The following is a 21,806-nucleotide window of genomic DNA, read 5'->3' as shown; positions in this document are numbered from 1 at the left end:
GAAGTGGGTGCAAGATATCACAATGTTTAGTTTCGTAACTATAACACAAAGATCGTAGGAAAAAGAGGAAGGAAGGGATACTGATATTATTGCTTTCACTTCTCTTCTTTTCTTTGCTGTGTATTGTAATCACACATTGAGTGCTCTTTATATAAAGCCACATCCGTGACAAACCAAAAAGTAAAATGATTACACTTTTTTAAAACATCACATAGTAACAATTACACTACTGTAGACATTCATTATCACAATTTTACAACAGTAAAATCATTGTATTCACCCAATCTCCCAAATAACTTCTCTGAAAATCTGTCAAAAGAAGAAGGAAAAAAAAAAAAAAAAAAAAAAATCTCTGAAAGTGATAGATATACGACATGTCGTTTTCTACGCGAGAGTCTTGGCGTCCGAGAGAAACAGAGAGCCCGTCGATGATCGCACCCTTCTGATAACTTTCTGCCTACTCGGCCTACTCAGCCACGAGCCACCACTCTCGCAAACGACGGCGTTTCGAATGTGATCTGACTTCCTCCGGCATACTGAGTCATGAAGTGCCGATCCGTTGCTTGCATATGGTCAGGCACGCCTCCATCTCACCGCGTCACCGCCGCGGCGGTGCTCAACCAACCCCCTACGCTCTACACCGGCGGATCCGACGGCTCCATCATCTGGTGGAACCTCCGTTCCACCGATTCCAACTCGGTACTTTCACTCGCCCACCACTTGTTTGTTATATTTCCTTGAATTACATTTCGCCTTGGTTAATTGTTTGCTTAGTTTAATCTGCTTAACAAGAATTTTTTAGCTGAATTATGCATATTATAGAGTTTTTATAATTATGAAACTTTTTAGAATGCGTTTGAGTAAATGAAATTCGTATTCGGGACAGGAAATTGTGCCGGTAGCTATGTTGTGTGGGCATGCTGCTCCCATAGCCGACCTCGGCATTTGTGATCCACTTGTAGTTTCGGGGAGTGAGCGGAGAGGCTCTTTAAGTGACGTTGAGGTAAGCTCGAGCTCCTATAGTCATGGCGCGTTAATCAGTGCATGTGTTGATGGAATGTTGTGTGTGTGGAGTAGAAGCAGTGGGCATTGTAGGCGTAGAAGGAAGTTACCACCTTGGGTTGGCAGTCCGTCCATGGTTCGGACATTGCCATCGAATCCGCGTTATGTATGTGTTGGTTGCTGTTTTGTTGATACTGTGCATTTGTTGGACCATCATTCGGTTGAATCAAGTGAAGCAGGGGAGGTTTTGGGGGATAGAGAGTCTCAGCATAAGAGACCCCCCAAATGCACTGTGGTTATTGTTGACTCCTATACTCTTACCATTGTCCAAACGCTTTTTCATGGAAACTTGTCTATTGGGTCATTGAAGTTTATGGACATAGTTTCAGTGACCAAGGATCAGGAGAAGGATTCTGTAGTGATGGCGGATTCATTTGGTCGGCTACAGTTGGTTTCAATACCTAAGGACCTACACCAAGATAGGGAGGGTGGGGCTGGTTTGCATACAAGTTCTCAGTTGGAAATGACTGTTTGTGCAGAGGGGTTAAGCGAGGGAGGACATGTAATGTCAATTGCAACCTGTGGAAATATTATTGCTTTTGTGTTAAAAAGTTGTTGCATATTTAGACTATTGCCCAGTGGCACTACAATTGGAGACGTTTCATTTGTGGACAACCTCCTTTGTGGGGAAAGTAATTCCACTCAAGCACATATGGTGGGAGGAATGTTTCTTGAATTTGAAAACGTTGGAAACATGCCAAATACTCAAGAATGCAATGAAAAATTTTCAAGAAAATTTACTGTTTGGAATAACAAAGGTCACTCAATTGTTTACTTGGTATCCTATTCCAAAGATATGTTTAACTGTGAGCCTCTTTGTGAGATCCCTGCTGCCTCTCATCCTGTTGATGTGAGACTATCAATTCGTTTCATTCCATTGGCCAATTATGTTCTTCGTATTGAATCACTTTGCTTTAGTTCTGAAGAACCTTTACAGTGGAAACCCCATGTTACAATCTGGTCTGCATGTCGGGCACACGATGACCACTGGAATTTGGGTTTGTGGTTCAAGTTGCACGGAGCAGGTGCTGACTGGAATACAAATTTTAACTCGAGTAATGAATCTGAGGACCCAGGTGACATGGAGACCAAACTACCATCTTCAAAATCTTTTGTTTCTAGCTCAGGAAGTGTAAATAGTGTAGATAACGACAATCTTGGTTTACTTAGTAAGAGAGGAGTTGTGTCTTCTTCCATGGTTATTTCTGAAACATTATTTGCTCCTTATGCTGTTGTTTATGGCTTCTTTAGTGGAGAAATAGAGGTTGTTCGCTTTGATTTGTTTGAGGGCCTAGCTCCTCTTGGTGGGAGTTCACATGATGGTCAGGTGAAGCCACAAATATCCAGACAGCTTTTTTCAGGGCACACGGGTGCTGTACTCTGTTTGGCAGCACATAGGATGGTGGGTTTTGCCAAAGGGTGGAGTTTCAATCAAGTTTTGGTGTCTGGAAGCATGGATTGCACAGTTCGCATATGGGATCTTGAAACTGGAAATCTCATCACAGTCATGCACCAACATGTGTGTCCAGTGCGCCAAATAATTCTTCCCCCAGCTCATACCTTCTGTCCTTGGAGTGATTGTTTTCTCTCAGTTGGGGAGGATTCATGTGTTGCACTAGCTTCTCTCGAGACATTGCGAGTAGAGAGAGTGTTTTCCGGACATCCCAGCTATCCTGCAAAAGTTGTATGGGATGGTGGAAGAGGTTATATTGCATGTTTGTGCCGAAACCATTCAGGAACTGATGCTGTTGATATTTTGTACATTTGGGACGTAAAGACAGGTGCTCGAGAGCGGGTCCTCCGAGGGACGGCATCTCATTCAATGTTTGACCATTTTTGTAAAAGCATCAGCATAAATTCCACATCTGGTAGTGTATTGAATGTGAATACCTCAGTTTCCTCACTGCTTCTTCCAGTCATTGAAGAAGGGATCTCTACTCACACTCATCTGAATAATTCAGACAAATTGGCCACTTCCTCAAATATGGTGCCTGGTACTGTGGTTGAGTCCAATACTTCCAGAGTTAGTAGTGCTGAAAAACTATTTCCATCCTATCCAACGACCCTTCAAAGCAGCAAGCATCCGATCAAGTGCTCTTGCCCTTTTCCTGGAATTGCTGCTCTGAGTTTTGACCTTGCATCATTGGTGTTTCCTTATCACAAGGATGACTTGATGGCAAGTGGGAATAACAAGAAAGAGGTTAACCATGTGAAGGGGAAGGCATCAGAGACACCAAGTCCCCACAACATTCCTGTAGCGAATGGTTCTGGTGTGCATGGGAACTCGAATGACACTGCAGAAGAGAACGTATGGATTAAGACGCTTGAAGATTGTTTACTTCGATTTAGCTTGGCATTTTTACACTTATGGAATGTGGATTCTGAGCTCGATAACATGCTTATAACTGACTTGAAGCTGAAGAGACCAGATAACTTTTTTGTAGCTTCTGGTTTTCAAGGAGACAAAGGGTCTTTGACATTGGCATTTCCTAATTTGAGTGCAAATCTTGAGGTACTTTTGGAGAACTGCACTGATTGTTGAGACATGTTTTCTTATTTGTCACCTTTTAAACTTTCTATTGAAAACAACATTTCAGCTTTGGAGAATGTCGTCAGAGTTTTGTGCAATGAGGTCACTCACAATGGTTTCCCTTGCTCAACGCATGATTAGCTTGTCACACACTAGTTCAAATGACAGCAGGTGATCCAAAAATGTTTTCTGCATGTGAAGTGTAATGGTCTATTCTTTTTTTTACTTCTTTGGCTGCACCCAAAATCATGTAAACAAGCTGTAATTGCGTCTTTCTTGTCTGATTTTTTTTTTTGGCAGTTCTCTAGCAGCATTTTATACTAGGAATTTTGCAGATAAAGTTCCAGACACAAAGCCACCTTTACTCCAGGTTTGTATCTTCTGCTATGGTGCCGATTGGTCTGAATGTAAATGCTTAATGCTTATATTTCATTTCCCTTATCCCATTACTGGGGCAAAGGATATGCTTGTAAACTTAGTTGAAACTTTTGCTTTAAATCAATCCCCTTCCTTTCGTTTTCCAGAATAACGATTTTGAGAATGAGGTCAGTGTAAATCACGTAGTTCAGTAATTACTCGTACAATTTTCTTTACTTGGTTGCAGCTTGAGTATAAATATTGGTTGAGTTTTCCTGGTTGTTTTACCAAAGGGTACAGAGCAGTCGGTTTCTTTCAAACAATTGACATTAAAGTTTTAGAAGAAAACAGTAGTATGGAAGCTAGACACTATTATTTATAGGCATGGAGTGATTAAACTGCTAACTGGACACATGATATTTCTAAAAAACTGGAACTATCAGTCTGCTGTCCTTTTGCAACTGAGAAATATATGTTAAATGCAGAAGGTATGGTCGATGAACTTTTGATGCCCATTTGATTAACCTGCTTGTTTTATTATTCAGCAGCAACCTGGTTAACATCACATTATTCACTTCTGAAATGACAACCTATCTTGTATTTGGTTAACCTTTTATGCACACTCTTGTTTTACAGCTTTTGGTGAGTTTCTGGCAAGATGAAAGTGAACATGTACGTATGGCTGCTCGCTCTCTATTCCACTGTGCTGCTTCACGAGCGATTCCACTTCCGCTGTGTAGTAAAAAAGAAAGTGGCTTCGCAAATCTGAGTGCTCTAAGTGGACTTGGAGAGAATGGGCATGTAAATTCACATGTAGAAGAAACATTGGCTAAGAAATTGTATTCCGACCAGCTGCCAGAACCACAAGGGATTTCTAAGGTTGAAGAATTTAATATTCTTGCATGGCTAGAATCATTTGAGATGCAAGATTGGATTTCTTGTGTTGGGGGGACAAGCCAAGATGCGATGACATCTCATATTATTGTTGCAGCGGCTTTGGCTATTTGGTACCCTAGTCTTGTAAAGCCATGTCTTGCCATGCTTGTTGTTCACCCATTAATGAAGCTGGTTATGGCAATGAATGAGAAATATAGTTCCACTGCAGCAGAGCTCCTTGCTGAAGGTATGGAGAGAACATGGACACAGTGCATTAGTTCAGAAATACCTCGTCTGATTGGGGATATATATTTCCAGATAGAGTGTGTAAGTGGTCCATCTGCAAACTCAACCTCACAAAATTTGGCTGTACCGGTTGGCCTTCGAGAGATATTGGTTGGTGTTCTTCTACCAAGTTTAGCTGTGGCTGATGTACCAGGGTTTTTAACTGTTATGGAAAGCCAAATCTGGTCTACTGCATCTGATTCCCCTGTTCATCTAGTATCTCTTATGACTTTGATCAGGGTTGTGCGTAATTCTCCAAGATACTTGGCTCAATACCTTGATAAGGTTTGTGTTGCCAATTTTAATGGGCAAGACAGTCCATCTTCAATTTCAACAGCAATTCTAACAGTCTTAACCACAGGAAAATAATAGAAAATAATCTAATTGAGCACCATAAGGAGACATGGATCACACCATCCATGTATGTTGAGTCGGAGATAAATGGCCTTTATGATTGTTTTAGATTTAGCACAATGGGTATGACCAGAGGATGGCGGGATATTGAAAGTATTTATAAAGTGCTCGCATCCTTTTCCCTTTTCTCGATGATTAAACCTAAATCATAGGTGATTAGTCATGGTCCAGTTTATCTTTATTCCAGTTTAATAGGTTTATTTTGGTTACAAATGTAATCACACGTGTTGAATAAAGAAGTTCATATTCTCCCTTTTTGTCAAATAACCAACTTAAATGTCATTGTCAATAAATGGTTTCATATCTCATCATGCATATGAAAACTGTGTTTAGTTGTCTTATGAACAAACCTTCTTTTGGAGTCTTGATTTCTTTCTTACGAAATTGGAAATAATATAGCTGGAAAGAAATGGGAAGGGATCTGTATATTGGGATAAGGTGGCTCTGTCTTTGTATTTTAATTAGTTTGATTCTCATGCTTTTATGCTTCATTTGTCAATTTTTATATGACAGTGGGACATATGCGCAGGTAATTGACTTCATTTTACAAACTGTGGACCTGAGCAACTCAGTCATGCGCAAAACTTGCTTTCAAATTTCAATGACTGCATTAAAGGAAGTTGTACGTGCATTCCCAATGGTAGCTCTAAATGATACATGGACCAAATTGGCCGTTGGGGATGTGATTGGAGAGAGAAACAATGCTAGTATTCGGGTTTATGACATGCAAAGGTATTTAAAGATAGAATTATATGGTTAAGAAAAAGCCTCAAAGAAACTTGTGTGACATTCCCTTCATCTATGTTACGTTAGCTTTGGCAGTTGGGGTTGGGCCGGTATCTTGGCAAATGCACACATACATATACATGTGTTTGTGTGCGAGTGCAAGTTTGTGCGTCATATATGATTATGTAACATTACAACAACAACAACAAAGCCTTATCCCACTAAGTGGGGTGGGCTATATGAATCATAGAACGCCACTGCACTCAGTTTTGTGTCATGTCTTTTGTTAGATCCAAGTAGTCCAAGTCTTTTCTTAGAGTCTCTTTCCAAATCTTTTCTTAGGTAACATATGAAGGCTATAAATAATCAAAGAATTTATTAGTACGTGCAAGAGCCTTGTAATAGCTATATTTATATAAATTTTTAACCTATTTTTGGGGTTGTGTGCTTATCTCTTTAAGCAGAATATATGAACATATTTGATGTTTTTGCCTTTCGATTTTGTGCTGGCTTACTTCAATTTTGTGTATGGTTTTTTCAATGTAGTGTTATGAAGATAAAAGTTTTGGATGCAAGTGGACCTCCCGGACTTCCAAATTTGCTTGCACCCAGTTCAGAAATGATGATAGTTACTGCCATTTCAGCTTTGGGCTTTTCCCCGGATGGAGAGGTACATTGTGTTAATTGAAAAGTAATGTTTTTTCCTCAGCTATTAATCAATGCCCTTATTATTGGTCTGTTACACGTTAGACTATGCTTCAAACATTACAGTCTCCTCAGGTCATGACCTATCATTTTCTTTATTTCATATCATAGAAACTAAGCGGTATGATTTTAAAAGATTTGGTCATTCAATTATTAACCTACTTTAGTCAAGTAAATCAATTTTCATTATTTATTTTTTGCTATTGATAATTAACCGTATTGCGTTTGGTTGGAGTCATGTGGAACCATTTAGCATATCTATACACAAGGACAGAGGATGTTCGATTGTGTTTTCTACTATAATAACATATCCAATTGCAGGGGCTGGTTGCTTTCTCTGAGCATGGATTAATGATCAGATGGTGGTCATTGGGATCTGCGTGGTGGGAGAAACTGAGTCGAAACTTAGTTCCTGTCCAGTGCACAAAATTGATCTTTGTTCCTCCCTGGGAGGGATTCTCACCTAATTCTTCTAGGTCAAGCATAATGGCAAGCATTATGGGACATGATAGGCCTGCCAATATTCAGGTAACCCTCCTACGTGGAACGTAAATGATATTTCTGCATTGTGTTAAATTTGATTTTCCCTCACATTTACATTTGTTTCCATCTCTCTTGAGGCATTTATCTATTTCTGTTTGACCATGTGAACTCTCCAAGTATTTCTTCTGCAAAACTGCTTGTTTTACCGTCCCTTTTCTGTTGGGTGGTAGGAAAGCGCAAAGGGTTTGAGTCAGGCGGACAATATGAAACTATTGATTCAAAATCTTGACCTCTCCTATCGATTAGAATGGGTTGGTGCACGGAAAGTACTTCTTACCAGGCATGGCCAAGAGTTGGCCAGTTTCCCCTTGTAAGCATCCTCTCGCATTTAAATGGACACGATTGAGGAAGTCTTGTCCATGAAAGTTCAAAGTTGGCATCCGTTGGTTGCGTATTTTCAGCACCAGTTCTCTCAGTGAGAAATAAGTTTTTGAAGCTGACTGATGGATGCAAATAGTTATCTGCCTTGACGTCGTCGTCATTCTGCTCACAGTTAATTCAAAGCTCTATGACAATGAAGGTTTCTTACTCGTGCCTGCATCGATAATGCGAAGCTTGTAAAACCTGTTACAGCGTTTTCCAGCAACTTAGATTTATTTAGGCCATGTTGTATCATTTTATTCATATTAATTTTTTGGGTAGAAGGGGAAGGGAAGCGCGATTACTCGAAAGTGTTTTCAGGTTAGGTTTAGGAGATCTTCCATGTACAGATTACTATGACCCAGGTGTCGGATTTATTAAAATGTTCTACTGGAATCTGTTCGGATTTATTAGCCCAGCCCATTCCTAGCTCGGTTCCCTCTAAAGGGCTTGAAGAAACACAAAGCCTAAAGCCTCATAAGGTGTGCACATGGTCTCCACAATAAAAAATTAAAAAAAAAAAAAAATTATATTCACTCACGGTTCGATCTCTATTCAATAATAGGTGACCACTTAACTTTTGTTATTATATTTTTTTTCCTCCACTGTAGAATTAAGATCAAACATCGAGTGACCGCACGTATCTCGGACCAAGAGAAACAAGACTCATGTAATGTAACTGAAATGAGTAGTTAGGATTGAGAATGTTAACTATATGAATTTATAATATACATTCCATAATGAGATGAATTCGTAACATACGAAGTCACATAATTGTTGCGAATATAATTGAATATGTACTATATAGAAGCGTGTGCATGTACTTGTACTTGTACATGCTTAGTTGTATCATTAAAAGATCCATGCGTGTGTTCTCTGAATATCGATCTATGGTATTTTGTCATATAGCATATTGCCTAACTACCTACTCAAATTCTATCTCACATTTTCGCCCTCTTTAAGCAATAATAGCATGTTAATTTTTCTTGTTTCCAACCATAAAGAGTTAATTATTAGTTTCTTTATATTTTTATTACCTTTTAGTGATGGACTCCACGGAAAAGAAATGCCCAAGTGTGGGCACTCCTTAGCCATTATTGGGGATGATTTGGGTCGTAAATATGCTCATTTGCACAAGGATAATACTAGAAAGATCAAATTTCTGAATTAAATTTTGTAAACCAAATGATGTAGATGTTGGTGATTTGATTATTAGTTAAGTGCTGATTATCGTGCTTATTTCTCATTCGTGACACATCATTTGATTTGTAAATTTGGTTTGAAAATTTGATCCCCTAGCATTATGCTTTGCAAAATACCCTTGAAGGCTGTTTTTTTCAATTTTACGGCTAATATTGTCCAATCACCTTTAGTTGTAGATGGCCTCATCCTCCAATTGATTTAACCCTCTACCTAATTGGCTTTACCACTCAAACTAGATAGGTATGGGGCGTTGCGTGTAGATAGAGAAGGGTACACGTAACTGCTTAACAAAGTAATACACGTATTAACCTGCATTATTATAAGCAGCCTTAGCTGCCTACAAAAGTAAACTATTTCAATATCTAAATACTCCTGTCGTCAATCTTTTCTCCTTGACCTGACCTTCCAATTATTTATAGGGCTATGTAAATTCTTGATTTTTTGGGTTATCACATGTAAATTCTTGATAACATTGCACTATACAGAAAAACATTTTAAACTCAATATGTAGTTTAGAAAAAAGGAAGAGATTTCTTCGACTATTTTTCTCTTCCTGTACACCTTGGTTTATTCTAGGCTCTGGAATGAATAAATCATATTAGAACAATGGACATGAAAAAGCAAAAAGTGTGCAAAAGGATAAGGAAAGGGGTGCGGAAATCATTTCTCTAAAAAAAAAAGAAAAAAACTCAACTAACTTAATAACAGGGGCAGGATTCCACAATGAAAATTTATTAAAGCATGACAAGTGGATTGATGGGAGAGTTTCCATTCAATTGAGTTCTTCAAGTGTTTTTGTATAAAACTTAGAGTTGTAGAACTTTTTTTTTTTTTTTCTACTTTATCATTATTTTAATATATTGTTTTAGTTATTTTTTGTGCTTGTGGAAAAATCACATTCATTTGTTTACCGGTTATAGAAAGTTTGGTGATTATAATTTGCGAGTAAAATATCGATGATAGTAAGAAGTGCAAAACAAGGTAGAATGACGTTCATGAATGGGTACAATGCCCTAATGACATATCCCTATAGTTTTCGGTCCCCGACTCTCCATTCCTCAATTAGCGTCACCCTTCATGTCATTCATCTTATTCCCCATAATACCATCCGCATAAAATAATAGAATTTGCAACTGTTTTTGATAATGATGTGACCTTTATTTGCCTATAAATATTCATTTACAATCCATGAAAAAATATAAATTCCCAGAATCTCAGCAACTGCATGCAAACGCCACAAGCAAGTTACAAAATTTCAAACTGATCTTCATGAAGCACTTCGTAGTACTGGTATGGGTTTTGGTCTTGTGTTGTGTCTTGGTTAACAAGGATGGGCAAGCCCTAGCCATGGAGGACGAAATTGAAGAGTTGGCAGTAGCTCATGACTATAGAGACGCCCTCGGTAAGGCCATTTTGTTCTTCGAAGGGCAACGCTCGGGAAAGTTGGCCCCCGGCCTGCGAGTAAACTGGAGAGGAGACTCTGCACTCTCAGATGGAAAACCTCAAAATGTATGATATTAATTATTTACGTGGCTTTAAGGATTACATTTTCATGCACTATATAGTTTTTATTTTTCAAAAGTTATTACGTTTTTATAAACGGTTTTTAATAGGATCCTACATATTGTTGAATATACCTTAAATAAAATATATTATTGAAGAACTTATATACTAAAATTTTCTTTAAAATAAAAATAACAATCTAAAGATATAGACCTTAAATCACTTTTAACGTGTATATCCCAAGATTATTTCTCTTCTTCAACTTACATCCATCTAGTTTGTAAGAATCTTGTAACGTAAGTATCTTCATCCAAGAGCCTTATTTCCATTACTTCCTGCCAAAACCTCTTTCTCTTCATAAGCTTGTCGGGACACTCTTTATCCTCCCCATTAGATGAAGAACAAGGATTAGGCAATGTATACATCTTCCTGTAAAACCATGTTATTCCTTGAGTAATCTTATCCTTCCCGAATCCCTATATTTGAAAAAACTGCTAATGATATTTTAACTATGTATCTTCCTCCTTGTTTCTTCCCTTTAATACTCTCTGAAACTACGCCATGTTTGAAAATTGGAGCTGGAGAATATGTTTTCATGAGACAGTATTCATGAGAATATGTTTCGGATTACGTAGAAGTAAAAACTAAAAGTAAAATGGGGGTGTATATAAAAAATATGGGGTGTATATATCTGATGGTATTATGAGAAAATATGTCTGGTGTATTAAGATAAATTTTAATGAAAAACAAAAGTATGTTGTATTAAATATATGAGGTGTATTTAACAATATGTGAAATTTTAATAAAACAATTATTTATAAATTTGCTGGTAACATATATTTGACAAGAGAACATTAACTTTAAATTAAATATGACGATATTTATGTTTTGTTGTGGTTTCAATGATGCATGCGCAGGTGAATTTGGTTGGAGGATACTATGATGCAGGTGACAACGTAAAGTTTGGGTGGCCAATGGCATTTAGTGTCAGCTTGTTGAGTTGGGCTGCTGTGGAGTACCAGCAGCCGTTATTTTCTGCAAACCAGCTTGGATATCTCCATACTGCAATCCGTTGGGGCACAGATTACATACTGCAATGTCACTCTTCAGCCACCACATTTTATACCCAGGTTCCAATTTAATTATATAGAAAAGTCATACAACTAAGAAGTGCACAATTTAGATTAAAATTGAAACCACATAAATGTTTGATTAAATTAAAAAAGGAGAAATTTGATATAGGTCCAATTTTTTAACCAACATTAGGAATAGTCCAGTTTCTTAAGTAAGTCCAATCCCTTAAATTTAGGATTATTTTATTATCAACAAGTATTACTTATTGATAAGATTTATTATAAAAATTAATTTCATTTTAATTATCTCTTTAATTATTTCTTTCTTTGTTATTTTTATTCTTCTGTTCCGAACTCCATTTATAATTTTTTTTTATAATCAACTTATACCACAGGTTAATTGTATTTATCAACATATATGAAATATTCATATTTATAATTAACATGTATCATTGCTTAATGTATCTTACTTGTAGGCATTATATTTTTGTATTCTATAGTTAGGTTTCATATCTAGCTTATAGGTAGAATATACGTTCAATTGTCTATCTACCTATGCCATAGGTTTTTGTTCATAGCCTACCTATAACATAGATGAATTGTATTGCATATATATATATATATATTTATATAATATAACTTTATTACAAAAGTTAATGAATTTAAATTTTTTCATCTAAAAAGACAAAATTGAATAATTGATACAAAAATATGTAATTAAATAACTAGACTCAGTCCTAAAAACAATCTATACTTTTGCACACCATTAGAAAATTACTATGTTGACTGAGCCTAAATCAAAAGACTCCTTAATTATAAACATTTTCATGAGTTTTTCTATTTTAACACCACACCTTATCTACGTACACCCACTAATTATTTAAAAAAAAAAAAATGGCTATATATAGCACATGGGGCATTTTGATTCAGGTCCAAAAAATTCAGTTGTTTTTGAATTGGGTCCAATTTTATTTGATTTTCTATTGCACCTGTTTTGCTCCTAGAATTTTTTTTTTAAAATTCTTTAAATTTGAATTTTTAAAATTTGAATCTTCAAATACCTTTATCTACCTGTTTTCTAATTAAAAAGACATTATTACAAATTTTATAAGTTTATAAAAAATTAAAAGAAACATTGCTAGAGGTAGATAAAAAATTTGTGATGTAGATAGAATCTATGATAGAGGTAGCCTACGAACAAAAACCTATTGTATAGATAGATAATACAAAATAATCTATGATACAGATAGACTATGAACAGAAACTTATTGTATAGGTAGATAACTCAGTTAATTTGTGATATATAGGTAGATAAACACAATTAATCTTAGATAGATTATCAACAAAATATGTAATATATAGGTAGATAAATACAATTATTCATGATACATGCACAATATAATATAAAAAGATAAAAAAAAAAAAAAAAAAAAAAGGAAAAGTGATATAGGTAGATAAAAATTAAAAAAAATCGTGAAGAAAAATGATATTGAGGGAGGAAAAACTAAAGAAAATGCTAATTCGATAGAACTTCAAAGTTAAAAATATATATATAAAAAGGAGAATGAAGCCAAAAAAAAAAAAAAGAGACGAAGAACCCAAAGCACAAGATTGACTAATACAATTATTATTATTTTTTAAACCAATCAAATCATCCTTATGAAAGGAGGAGCAGAAGAAGAATATTATGGTAGAAGACTACTGGGAAAAATAACGGAGGAAGAGAAAGATATTGTGAGGGAGAAACAAGAAAAGAGAAATGAACGATTTGGGGAAGGAGAAGAAAAAAACGAGATTTAAATCCCTAATCCTATAATTAAGGATAAGATTAACATTAATCACAAACTTAAAAAAAACAGTAATTACTTAATTGGTCAATTTAAGGGTAAATTTGGCAAAAGAATACAAATAAGTTTATGTGGATAATGAATCACTGGACCTAACCTAAAAATTAAACAAAATTGGACTATAACTAATAATGGCTCGTAAAATTGGACTCATATTAAGTTTCCCCATAGCACATATTAAGGACACCCACCCACTGCTAGTGCTATCATCCCCCCACGGCAAATACACACCCACTCCAATGACTTCGTCATCGGCTCCTACTCCAGTAAAGAGTATGTTATATTGGCCATAAACCCTAACCAAGCAATTTAAAATCAGTAGTAAGCAATGTCAATAAAAAACTTCCTTCAAAGTTTAGTTCGATTTATATGAATATATAAAGTGAGCTACACAACTAATAGGCCCTAGGGTTTGGTTTGGACGATTATGTGGTCAGCCATGGTGAATTTGACCCCTAGGGTTTCAAATGCTGGGAATGGTTTTATTTTATGTCACGTTAATTTTCAGTTCATCAATAATATAGGTGGGAGATGCAAATGCGGATCACCAGTGCTGGGAGCGCCCTGAGGACATGGATACGCCACGAACACTTTACAATATCACTTCTACTTCTCCAGGCTCCGAGCCAGCAGCTGAGGCTGCTGCTGCCCTTGCCGCTGCTTCACTTGTCTTTAAAGTGGTTGATTCCAACTACTCCACGTTGCTCCTAAACCATTCACGATCAGTAAGGAGAAAAATTAATTTGAGTTCATCTCTTTTCAAACAAATTTTGTCTTACTGAAATAAATTTGTATATACAGCTGTTTGACTTGGCAGACCAGCATAGAGCGTCTTACCAAGGCTATTGCCCATTTTACTGCTCCTACTCTGGCTATCAGGTAAAAACCAAAAGTAAAAGTAGGTAACACTTTGATATTCCTAATTATTCACCATAGTAATGCTACATAAATGACATTTATGTACGATATTTTTTCAATAGAAGTATAAGATTTTCGTATACAAACGAATCTGGTCCTAATATATTCTTATTGCACTCACTATGAGCTTATATATTTGGTTTATTGTGAATTGTCCAATTTAAGGATGAGCTGTTATGGGCTGCGGCTTGGCTATACAAGGCGAGTGCAGACACCAAGTATTTGAATTATGTCTCGAGCAACCAAGCATGGAGTCAGGCAGTGTCTGAGTTCAGTTGGGATAACAAATTTGTTGGAGCTCAGACATTACTAGCCAAGGTATCACTACTATTTATCATTACTGTCATTTTAATGTTTTCTTTACGGATAATTAAAAAGAAGTAAGTTAATTCGTAAATTTTCACAGGAATTCTTCAGTGGAAATACGAATTTGGCTAAGTACAATAGCGATGTCCAGTCGTTCGTATGCGCACTGATGCCAGGGAGTAGTTCGGTACAGATCAGAAGAACCCCAGGTGCACATGTTTATAACTTAATGATCAAATAAAGAAATGAATTCTTGGTGACTGATTATGATTATTAATATATGAGGAACTTTTTTTAATGTTGCAGGTGGACTACTTTTTACAAGAGATAGTAGTAATTTGCAATATGTAACAAGCTCAACCCTGGTGCTATTCATCTACTCCAAAACCCTAACTGCAGCACAAATTGGTGGAGTCCAATGCGGCTCGGTCGTTTTCTCTACCTCCCAAATCAGAACCTTTGCAAAATATCAGGTGATTAACAATCTCAAAATTTCTCATATTAAAAAAATCTCTTCAATAAATTGGAGATTGGGTGGCGCCACGGAAGGATCCTATGTGTGGGCAGCCTTTGGCTGTAGCCCACGTGGAATTTTAGGAAAAAGAAAATAGTAGTATTTATTAAATCAATTATACATCCCATTACAGCCCACCTGAGTTTTTAGGAGTAGGGTTGAGAAACTTTAGTTCTTCGCCCATATCACTTTCTCTCACGCCATGTGAAATGTGGCTACCAACAATTAAGTAATTTTACCAACTAAAACTTGAAGATAATCGTAGTACTCTTGTAATTCTAATTAAGATAACAGTGGTATGTTTTCGTGTATGTATTTAAGACTTATTACGTCTCCCTAAATAGATGTATAATTCTAATTATCAATAAAAGTCTTTCATACTGTCGAGTTTTGTTCATAACACTTTTGTTTGGGTATTGTTATTGGTATTCTAAAAATTCATTATGCACTTCTCACAAATGTATTTCTATTTCAAAATAGAGAAAACTTGAAGTGCACAATAAGTTATTGAAGTGTCAATAACAACCAAATTAAGGTCCAAACATGTTCATATAGTATATTCTAGTTGCATATGTGGAAAACAACATTCGAAGGCTTTTTGTTAGGTTGTGTAGCTTACGGATACAACCCACCTGAGAAAAAAATCCTAGTTCTGTCCCTCGGTATCGCTAAACCAAATTGTTGGTAAATTGTATCATTTTAAGTATTGTTTGATGTACATCATTGATCCCTACGTATAGAAATACTAAATCGAATGATTTCTTTAATAGCTTTATACCTACACCATAATTCTTAGGCTAGCTACAAGGAAAAGATTCCTTAATCTACAAAAAGCTATCTACACGTATAAATGATTACAATACTTGAGATACAAGAAACCCTAAGTGTTCTCAAATTTTTATGTTCTATCACTAGACAACTTATACAACTAACAGAAACGACAACCTTTTTTCAATCGTTTATATTCAGGTGGACTACATCCTAGGAAGCAACCCCAAGAACATGTCATACATGGTGGGTTTTAGTGGCAAATACCCAACGCAATTGCACCATAGAGGTTCATCAATCCCTTCCATCACCGTCCTCCCAGCCAAGGTGGATTGCCAAGGTGGCAACAACTATTACTCCGCTTCCAATCCAAACCCTAATACTCATGTGGGTGCAATCGTTGGGGGTCCAGATGTAAATGACCAGTTCAACGATGCAAGATCAGACTATTCTCACTCTGAACCCACAACATATATGAATGCAGCTTTTGTGGGGACTGTGGCTGCTTTACTTGGTCAAGCCCAAACAGGGAGTATGTAAATTGCAATTTCTTCTCTTTGATGTAAAACTGAATAATGTCTAGTTGCGCGTGACAAACTGACATACTACCCTTAATGTAAATAGTATAAACTGAACCCCCACGCTCATCAATCCAAGTGATCACAATATCCCATTTTATATGTGTACTCCACATGTCAATAAAGTATGCAAGGACACGTATTTCCTCCACTTGTATTATGATTTTATAAATGTACCGTTCAAATATGCTACTTGTGAGCATCAAATTTCTCTCTATATTTAAATGTAATTGTACTAGCTAGAATATTACTCGTACTACAAAATCAGTTTCTCTCTTGACTCAGTTTCTTTTATGATATCGCGAGTTGTTTTTTGTCAGAATGGTATCCCGTGCCTTAGTCTAGTGACTTTGGTTTTCTCTCACTTCCTCGTCAATTTTCTTGCTTACCAAACACGATTTATAGCTACAACTTTCCTATTTTTTTCTCTGAACTCTTACAAATTTCATCAATTCATGCTCTTGACAAACTAGTTGCTTTCTAATAAAACTAGATCCTACCATTACATAAATCAAGCAGAGGATCCATATGGCCATCCCGTCTCAAACCAATTAAACTAATAAGATGCAAATAGAAACCCCAAAAGTCTTGCTCTCCTTCACGTGATGAGAGGAAGTAATCAAAAGATCATAGACTACTGTATTAAAAAAAAATTAAAACTGAAGGAAAACTTAAGTACCTTGTCCTCTGATTCTTGGAATGAGCATAGTTGTTACATAATTTCACACTTATTTCGGCTGATTTTACAAAAGCATGTTACATAAACAAGCTATAGAAGTACTTATGTGCTGGTACGTTGAAGACAAAGTACCTAATACTAACATAGATAAACATACATAATTAGACACAGGAGCATGCATGGCAGCCCACTCGGAAGGACAGCCACTGTTGGCTAGGACTCCAGCGTCCGGTAAAAAGTCAATTTTGTCTTGTATGCTATGACGGACACGCTGCTCAACTAGTATGGACTGAGCCGCTTCTAAAACCATCTGAGTGGTCACCAGAAGGGACTGCGCGGCTTTGGAATCACCTCCCTCCCACAACGCGGTGATGGCATTGTCCAGGGGAGTGAGTCCTAAAGGGATTTCCCACCTGGACTTACGACCAGCTTTCTCCAGGTCAGTATAGCTAGAGGTAAATGGAAGATAAAAGCTCGTTGTGGGAGGGAATAAAGTGTTGAGAGCTGCAACCGGAGCGTCTTTGAGAAAGTAGGATTTGTCGCCCCCAACGTAAGCCACCACATTGGCATTCTCCTTGTCTATTGCTAGGATGATGGTTCTTCCAATACGGTTTGAAAAATCAACCAAAACGAACGGTTTCGAGTTCGGCACTGATAAATTGCCTACCGTGGTCACTCCTCGTCAGTAGGCCGCGCAGTTCACTTCCGGTGGCATCCTGTGTAGAGAATTCGATATCTCCCGGACGTCCCTCTATAACTCGGACATTGAGGCAAACAAGGCATGCAGCAGCTAGTAGGAATCTCATCTTGTGCATTTTTGTTAAGGGGATGGGAGTTGTGTTTGGTACCGTGCACAATGGTTTGTATTTATAATCGGTTGAAATTATTAGATCATTAGCATTCATCATAAAATCAATTAATTGACGGTAGGAAGAAGAGGAAAATAATTATTTATTTAAATTATGGGTGGTTTTGTATAAAATCAATAAAGTTACAATATTAATAATATTTATTTTAATTATAAGTAGTTTAATATATAGTGTATTGTGATACTTAAATACATATTTTTTTTAAAATTAGAGAATTTGCCACTACAGCGGGCATCCACTTCAACTGACACCTCATTTCTTATATTTTGGAATAGGTCAATACAGATCACACTACAAGTATTTATTTTCTGATTTTACATTTGGATTTAGACACTGCAGTGTCAATTTTTCTAGTTTTTTTTTTTACATTTGGATTCAGACGCTGCAATGCGGTTTCAGTTTCCTGGTTCTGAATTGCAAACCCTAGAACTCTGTGATCTACAAAATATAATTCAACAGGGATATTTTGGATGCGGTCCCTAGTCACTAGTGTACATTGATTGAAACCTTATTAGTTTTTTGGATTTTGATCAAAGTCCTTTGACTTTGGACACATCATATTAGCATTAATGAATTTCCATGTCAACTATTTATATTTTACATTAAACATTATATTAAATATTATTTGAGTCACATTATTGCTAGTCCATTGTGATGCTTAGCTTATTGTCTCACTCCTTTAGTGTAGATAATATTGTTTGTTCAAAAACATAATATTAAATATTGTAATATAGACATTCTTAAAAGATGACATGGAAGTATTTTCCTAGTAAAATGCTAAGTTGTACAAAGTTAATGGACTTTGATCAAAAGCTGAAAACCAATAAAGTTTCAATCTATGAATATTAGTAACTAAGGACTGAATCCTAATTTTTCCTTATTAAAAAATGATCTCTTTAGTATGTATCACCCTTTTGTTGTAAGTGCTTTACAGACGACCTTAGTTACTAATATTCATAGATTGAAATGATTATCATCGCTACGGAAAGGATTGTCATCGCTATGGAAAGGATAAGTGTTTTACACACGACCGTTATGGAAGTGCTAATCTCGCCTACTTTTCTTCATTGAACTTAAAAATAAAAAAAAAACACATTCTTTTGTTGATACCTGTCCTGATCGTGTTCCCCATTTTAAGTTTAATTTAAGGTTTCAATGATGAAGCCGATTATTATGGATAGGGCTTCATTTTTATTTATACCTGAACTTATCATGTTCCCCAATTTTGGTTTAATTTAAAGTTTCAGTAATGCAGCCGATTATTATATGACCAGGGCTTCATTTCTGTTAGGCCTGGCAATTCTTGACACGACCCGATAACCCGACACGACACGACACGAAATTAACAGGTGATCGGGTCGACACGATAACGAATCGGGTCGTTATCGAGTAACCCGATAAGCACCTGTTAAGATAACGGGGTTGATTCGGGTATACATGTGAGTAATACGATATACGATAAGTAGAATATTATTTTTATAATTTTATAACCCTAAAAAAGTACTGTAATAATTATATACATTAATTTAACAATTTTATACCTCTAAAAACTATAATAAATATATATATATATATATTAAATTAACTATAAAGTCTATAATAATTATAATAATTATATATACTATAATAATTATACCCCCAAAATATAAACTATCTATAATAATTATATAATTATATATATATATATTAAATTTTGAATTAAATTTTATAAAAACTATAATAATTATTAATTAATATGCATGATGCATGATGCATCCATTGATTTGATTCCATTCCATTCCTGCTGCCCTTTTTGAAGAAAAATGGAGGGAAAATGAAAATGATAAGAAAAGTTGAAAATAAAACAAAAAAGTGAGGGAATTAGGGAAAGATGTTGGAGGGAAAAGTGAAAATTATAAGAAAAGTTGAAAAGGAAACAAAAAAAAGAGGGAAAAATGAAAATTAATAGAAGTGGTGAGAAATATTTTTTTTTTTAATTTATTAACTTTTTATCACACATATGACATATCTCACTATTTTTATAATGACACACGTGATGTACTACTCCGTATATCAGTCAATTATACATACAAAATAAATAGATTTAAATCTACTTAATAAATATATATATATATATATATACACACACACCATTGGAACTTGATAGGATACGAATTCTCCGAAACTAATTTCAACGATCCCAACCGTCAAACTTGTTTGTATATGCTTTGAGATCACATCAGCAAAAAATCGCAAAAAACAAACATTCAAAGATCAAGTAACGTGACAAAGCTTTTCGACGGTTATAAACGAAAAATCACGATTTAACGGTTATTTTAACTCCGATTTTGATGATTTTTTACAGCTACACTCCTTGACCCTATATGAATATAATGAATGAATTCGATCTTCAATTTAAAATATTTACATAAGTAGATACCAGAAAATCTTATTTATACTTAATGAAAGTATAAATAAACTCTAAGTGTTAGTCAATCTATTGTTTTGATGGGATACGAATTCTCCAAAACTAATTTTAATGATCCAAACCGTCAAACTTGTTTGTATATGCTTGGAGATCACATCAGCAAAAAATCTCAAGAAACAAACATTCATAGATCAAGTAACGGGACAAAGCTTTTCGACAGTTATAAACAAAAAATCACGATTTAACGGTTATTTTAACTCTGATTTTGATGATTTTTTTATAGGTACACTCCTTGACCCTATATGAATACAATGAATGAATTCTATCTTCAATTTAAAATATTTACACAAGTGGATACCACAAAATCTTATGTTATACTTAATGAAAGTATAAATAAACTCTAAGTGTTAGTCAATCTATCGTTTTGATGGGATATGAATTGTCCAAAACTAATTTCAATGATCTAAACCGTCAAACTTGTTTGTATATGCTTGGAGATCACATCAGCAAAAAATCACAAAAAACAAACATTCAGAGATCAAGTAACGAGACAAAGTTTTTCGACGGTTATAAACGAAAAATCACAATTTAATGGTTATTTTAACTCTGATTTTGATGATTTTTTACAACTACACTCCTTGACCCTATATATGAATACAATGAATGAATTCGATCTTTAATTTAAAATATTTACACAAGTAGATACCACAAAATCTTATGTTATACTTAATGAAAGTATAAATAAACTCCTAAGTGTTAGTCAATTTATCGTTTTGATGGGATACGAATTCTCTAAAACTAATTTCAACGATCCAAACCGTCAAACTTGTTTGTATATGCTTGGAGATCACATCAACAAAAAATCACAAAAAACAAACATTCAGATATCAAGTAACGGGACAAAGCTTTTTGACGGTTATAAACGAAAAATCACGATTCAACGGTTATTTTAACTCCGATTTTGATGATTTTTTTATAGGTACACTCCTTGACCCTATATGAATACAATGAATGAATTCGATCTTCAATTTAAAATATTTAACAAGTGGATACCACAAAATCTTATGTTATAGTTAATGAAAGTATAAATAAACTCTGAGTGTTAGTCAATCTATCGTTTTGTTGGGATACGAATTCTCCAAAACTAATTTCACCAATCCAAACCGTCAAACTTGTTTGTATATGCTTGGAGATCACATCAACAAAAAATCACAAAAAAAAAAAACATTCAGAGATTAAGTAACGGGACAAAGCTTTTCGACGGTTATAAACGAAAAATCACG

The 21,806-nt window shown here is 35.4% G+C and overlaps 3 protein-coding genes across 3 annotated transcripts; 2 read left to right on the top strand and 1 right to left on the bottom strand.

The window, feature by feature from the left end:
* The first annotated feature begins 183 nt into the window (after positions 1–183).
* LOC103935783 (WD repeat-containing protein 7) lies at positions 184–8,268 on the top strand. The gene is made up of 9 exons (XM_009345588.3): positions 184–699; positions 887–3,574; positions 3,660–3,763; positions 3,893–3,962; positions 4,586–5,395; positions 6,054–6,256; positions 6,797–6,920; positions 7,277–7,483; positions 7,669–8,268. The coding sequence occupies exons 1-9, from the start codon at positions 544–546 to the stop codon at positions 7,810–7,812; spliced, it is 4,506 nt and encodes a 1,501-aa protein (XP_009343863.2). The 5' UTR covers positions 184–543; the 3' UTR covers positions 7,813–8,268.
* Positions 8,269–10,217: 1,949 nt separating this feature from the next.
* Positions 10,218–16,719, top strand: LOC103935785 (endoglucanase 20-like). The gene is made up of 8 exons (XM_009345589.3): positions 10,218–10,570; positions 11,482–11,694; positions 14,009–14,209; positions 14,286–14,363; positions 14,568–14,720; positions 14,809–14,917; positions 15,015–15,181; positions 16,192–16,719. Exons 1-8 carry the CDS (start codon positions 10,250–10,252, stop codon positions 16,528–16,530), a joined length of 1,581 nt encoding a protein of 526 aa, XP_009343864.3. The 5' UTR covers positions 10,218–10,249; the 3' UTR covers positions 16,531–16,719.
* A 577-nt stretch (positions 16,720–17,296) lies between these two features.
* LOC103935800 (abrin-b-like) lies at positions 17,297–18,062 on the bottom strand. Its single transcript, XM_009345611.1, has 3 exons — positions 17,915–18,062; positions 17,405–17,832; positions 17,297–17,305 (listed from the first exon to the last, which is right to left on the bottom strand). The coding sequence occupies exons 1-3, from the start codon at positions 18,060–18,062 to the stop codon at positions 17,297–17,299; spliced, it is 585 nt and encodes a 194-aa protein (XP_009343886.1).
* Positions 18,063–21,806: the final 3,744 nt, after the last annotated feature.

This window comes from the organism of the source record quoted next, unplaced genomic scaffold (assembly GCF_019419815.1).
Source record: "Pyrus x bretschneideri cultivar Hongxiangsu unplaced genomic scaffold, Pyrus_bretschneideri_v1 Contig3, whole genome shotgun sequence".
In the NCBI taxonomy this organism is placed as follows: Eukaryota; Viridiplantae; Streptophyta; class Magnoliopsida; order Rosales; family Rosaceae; genus Pyrus; species Pyrus x bretschneideri.
This window is presented reverse-complemented; position numbering and strand designations above follow the sequence as displayed.

Bases quoted from the DNA above. Each gene is read 5' to 3' on its own strand.
- LOC103935783 (XM_009345588.3), top strand. From the start codon at position 544: ATGAAGTGCCGATCCGTTGCTTGCATATGGTCAGGCACGCCTCCATCT. The intron at 3,764-3,892 runs GTGATCCAAAAA...TTTTTTTGGCAG, and splicing joins ACTAGTTCAAATGACAGCAG to TTCTCTAGCAGCATTTTATA. The intron at 6,257-6,796 runs GTATTTAAAGAT...TTTTCAATGTAG, and splicing joins CGGGTTTATGACATGCAAAG to TGTTATGAAGATAAAAGTTT.
- LOC103935785 (XM_009345589.3), top strand. From the start codon at position 10,250: ATGAAAAAATATAAATTCCCAGAATCTCAGCAACTGCATGCAAACGCC. The intron at 14,210-14,285 runs GTAAGGAGAAAA...TTGTATATACAG, and splicing joins TCCTAAACCATTCACGATCA to CTGTTTGACTTGGCAGACCA. The intron at 14,918-15,014 runs GTGCACATGTTT...TTAATGTTGCAG, and splicing joins ACAGATCAGAAGAACCCCAG to GTGGACTACTTTTTACAAGA.
- LOC103935800 (XM_009345611.1), bottom strand. From the start codon at position 18,062: ATGCACAAGATGAGATTCCTACTAGCTGCTGCATGCCTTGTTTGCCTC. The intron at 17,833-17,914 runs GTAGGCAATTTA...CCATCATCCTAG, and splicing joins ACTGACGAGGAGTGACCACG to CAATAGACAAGGAGAATGCC.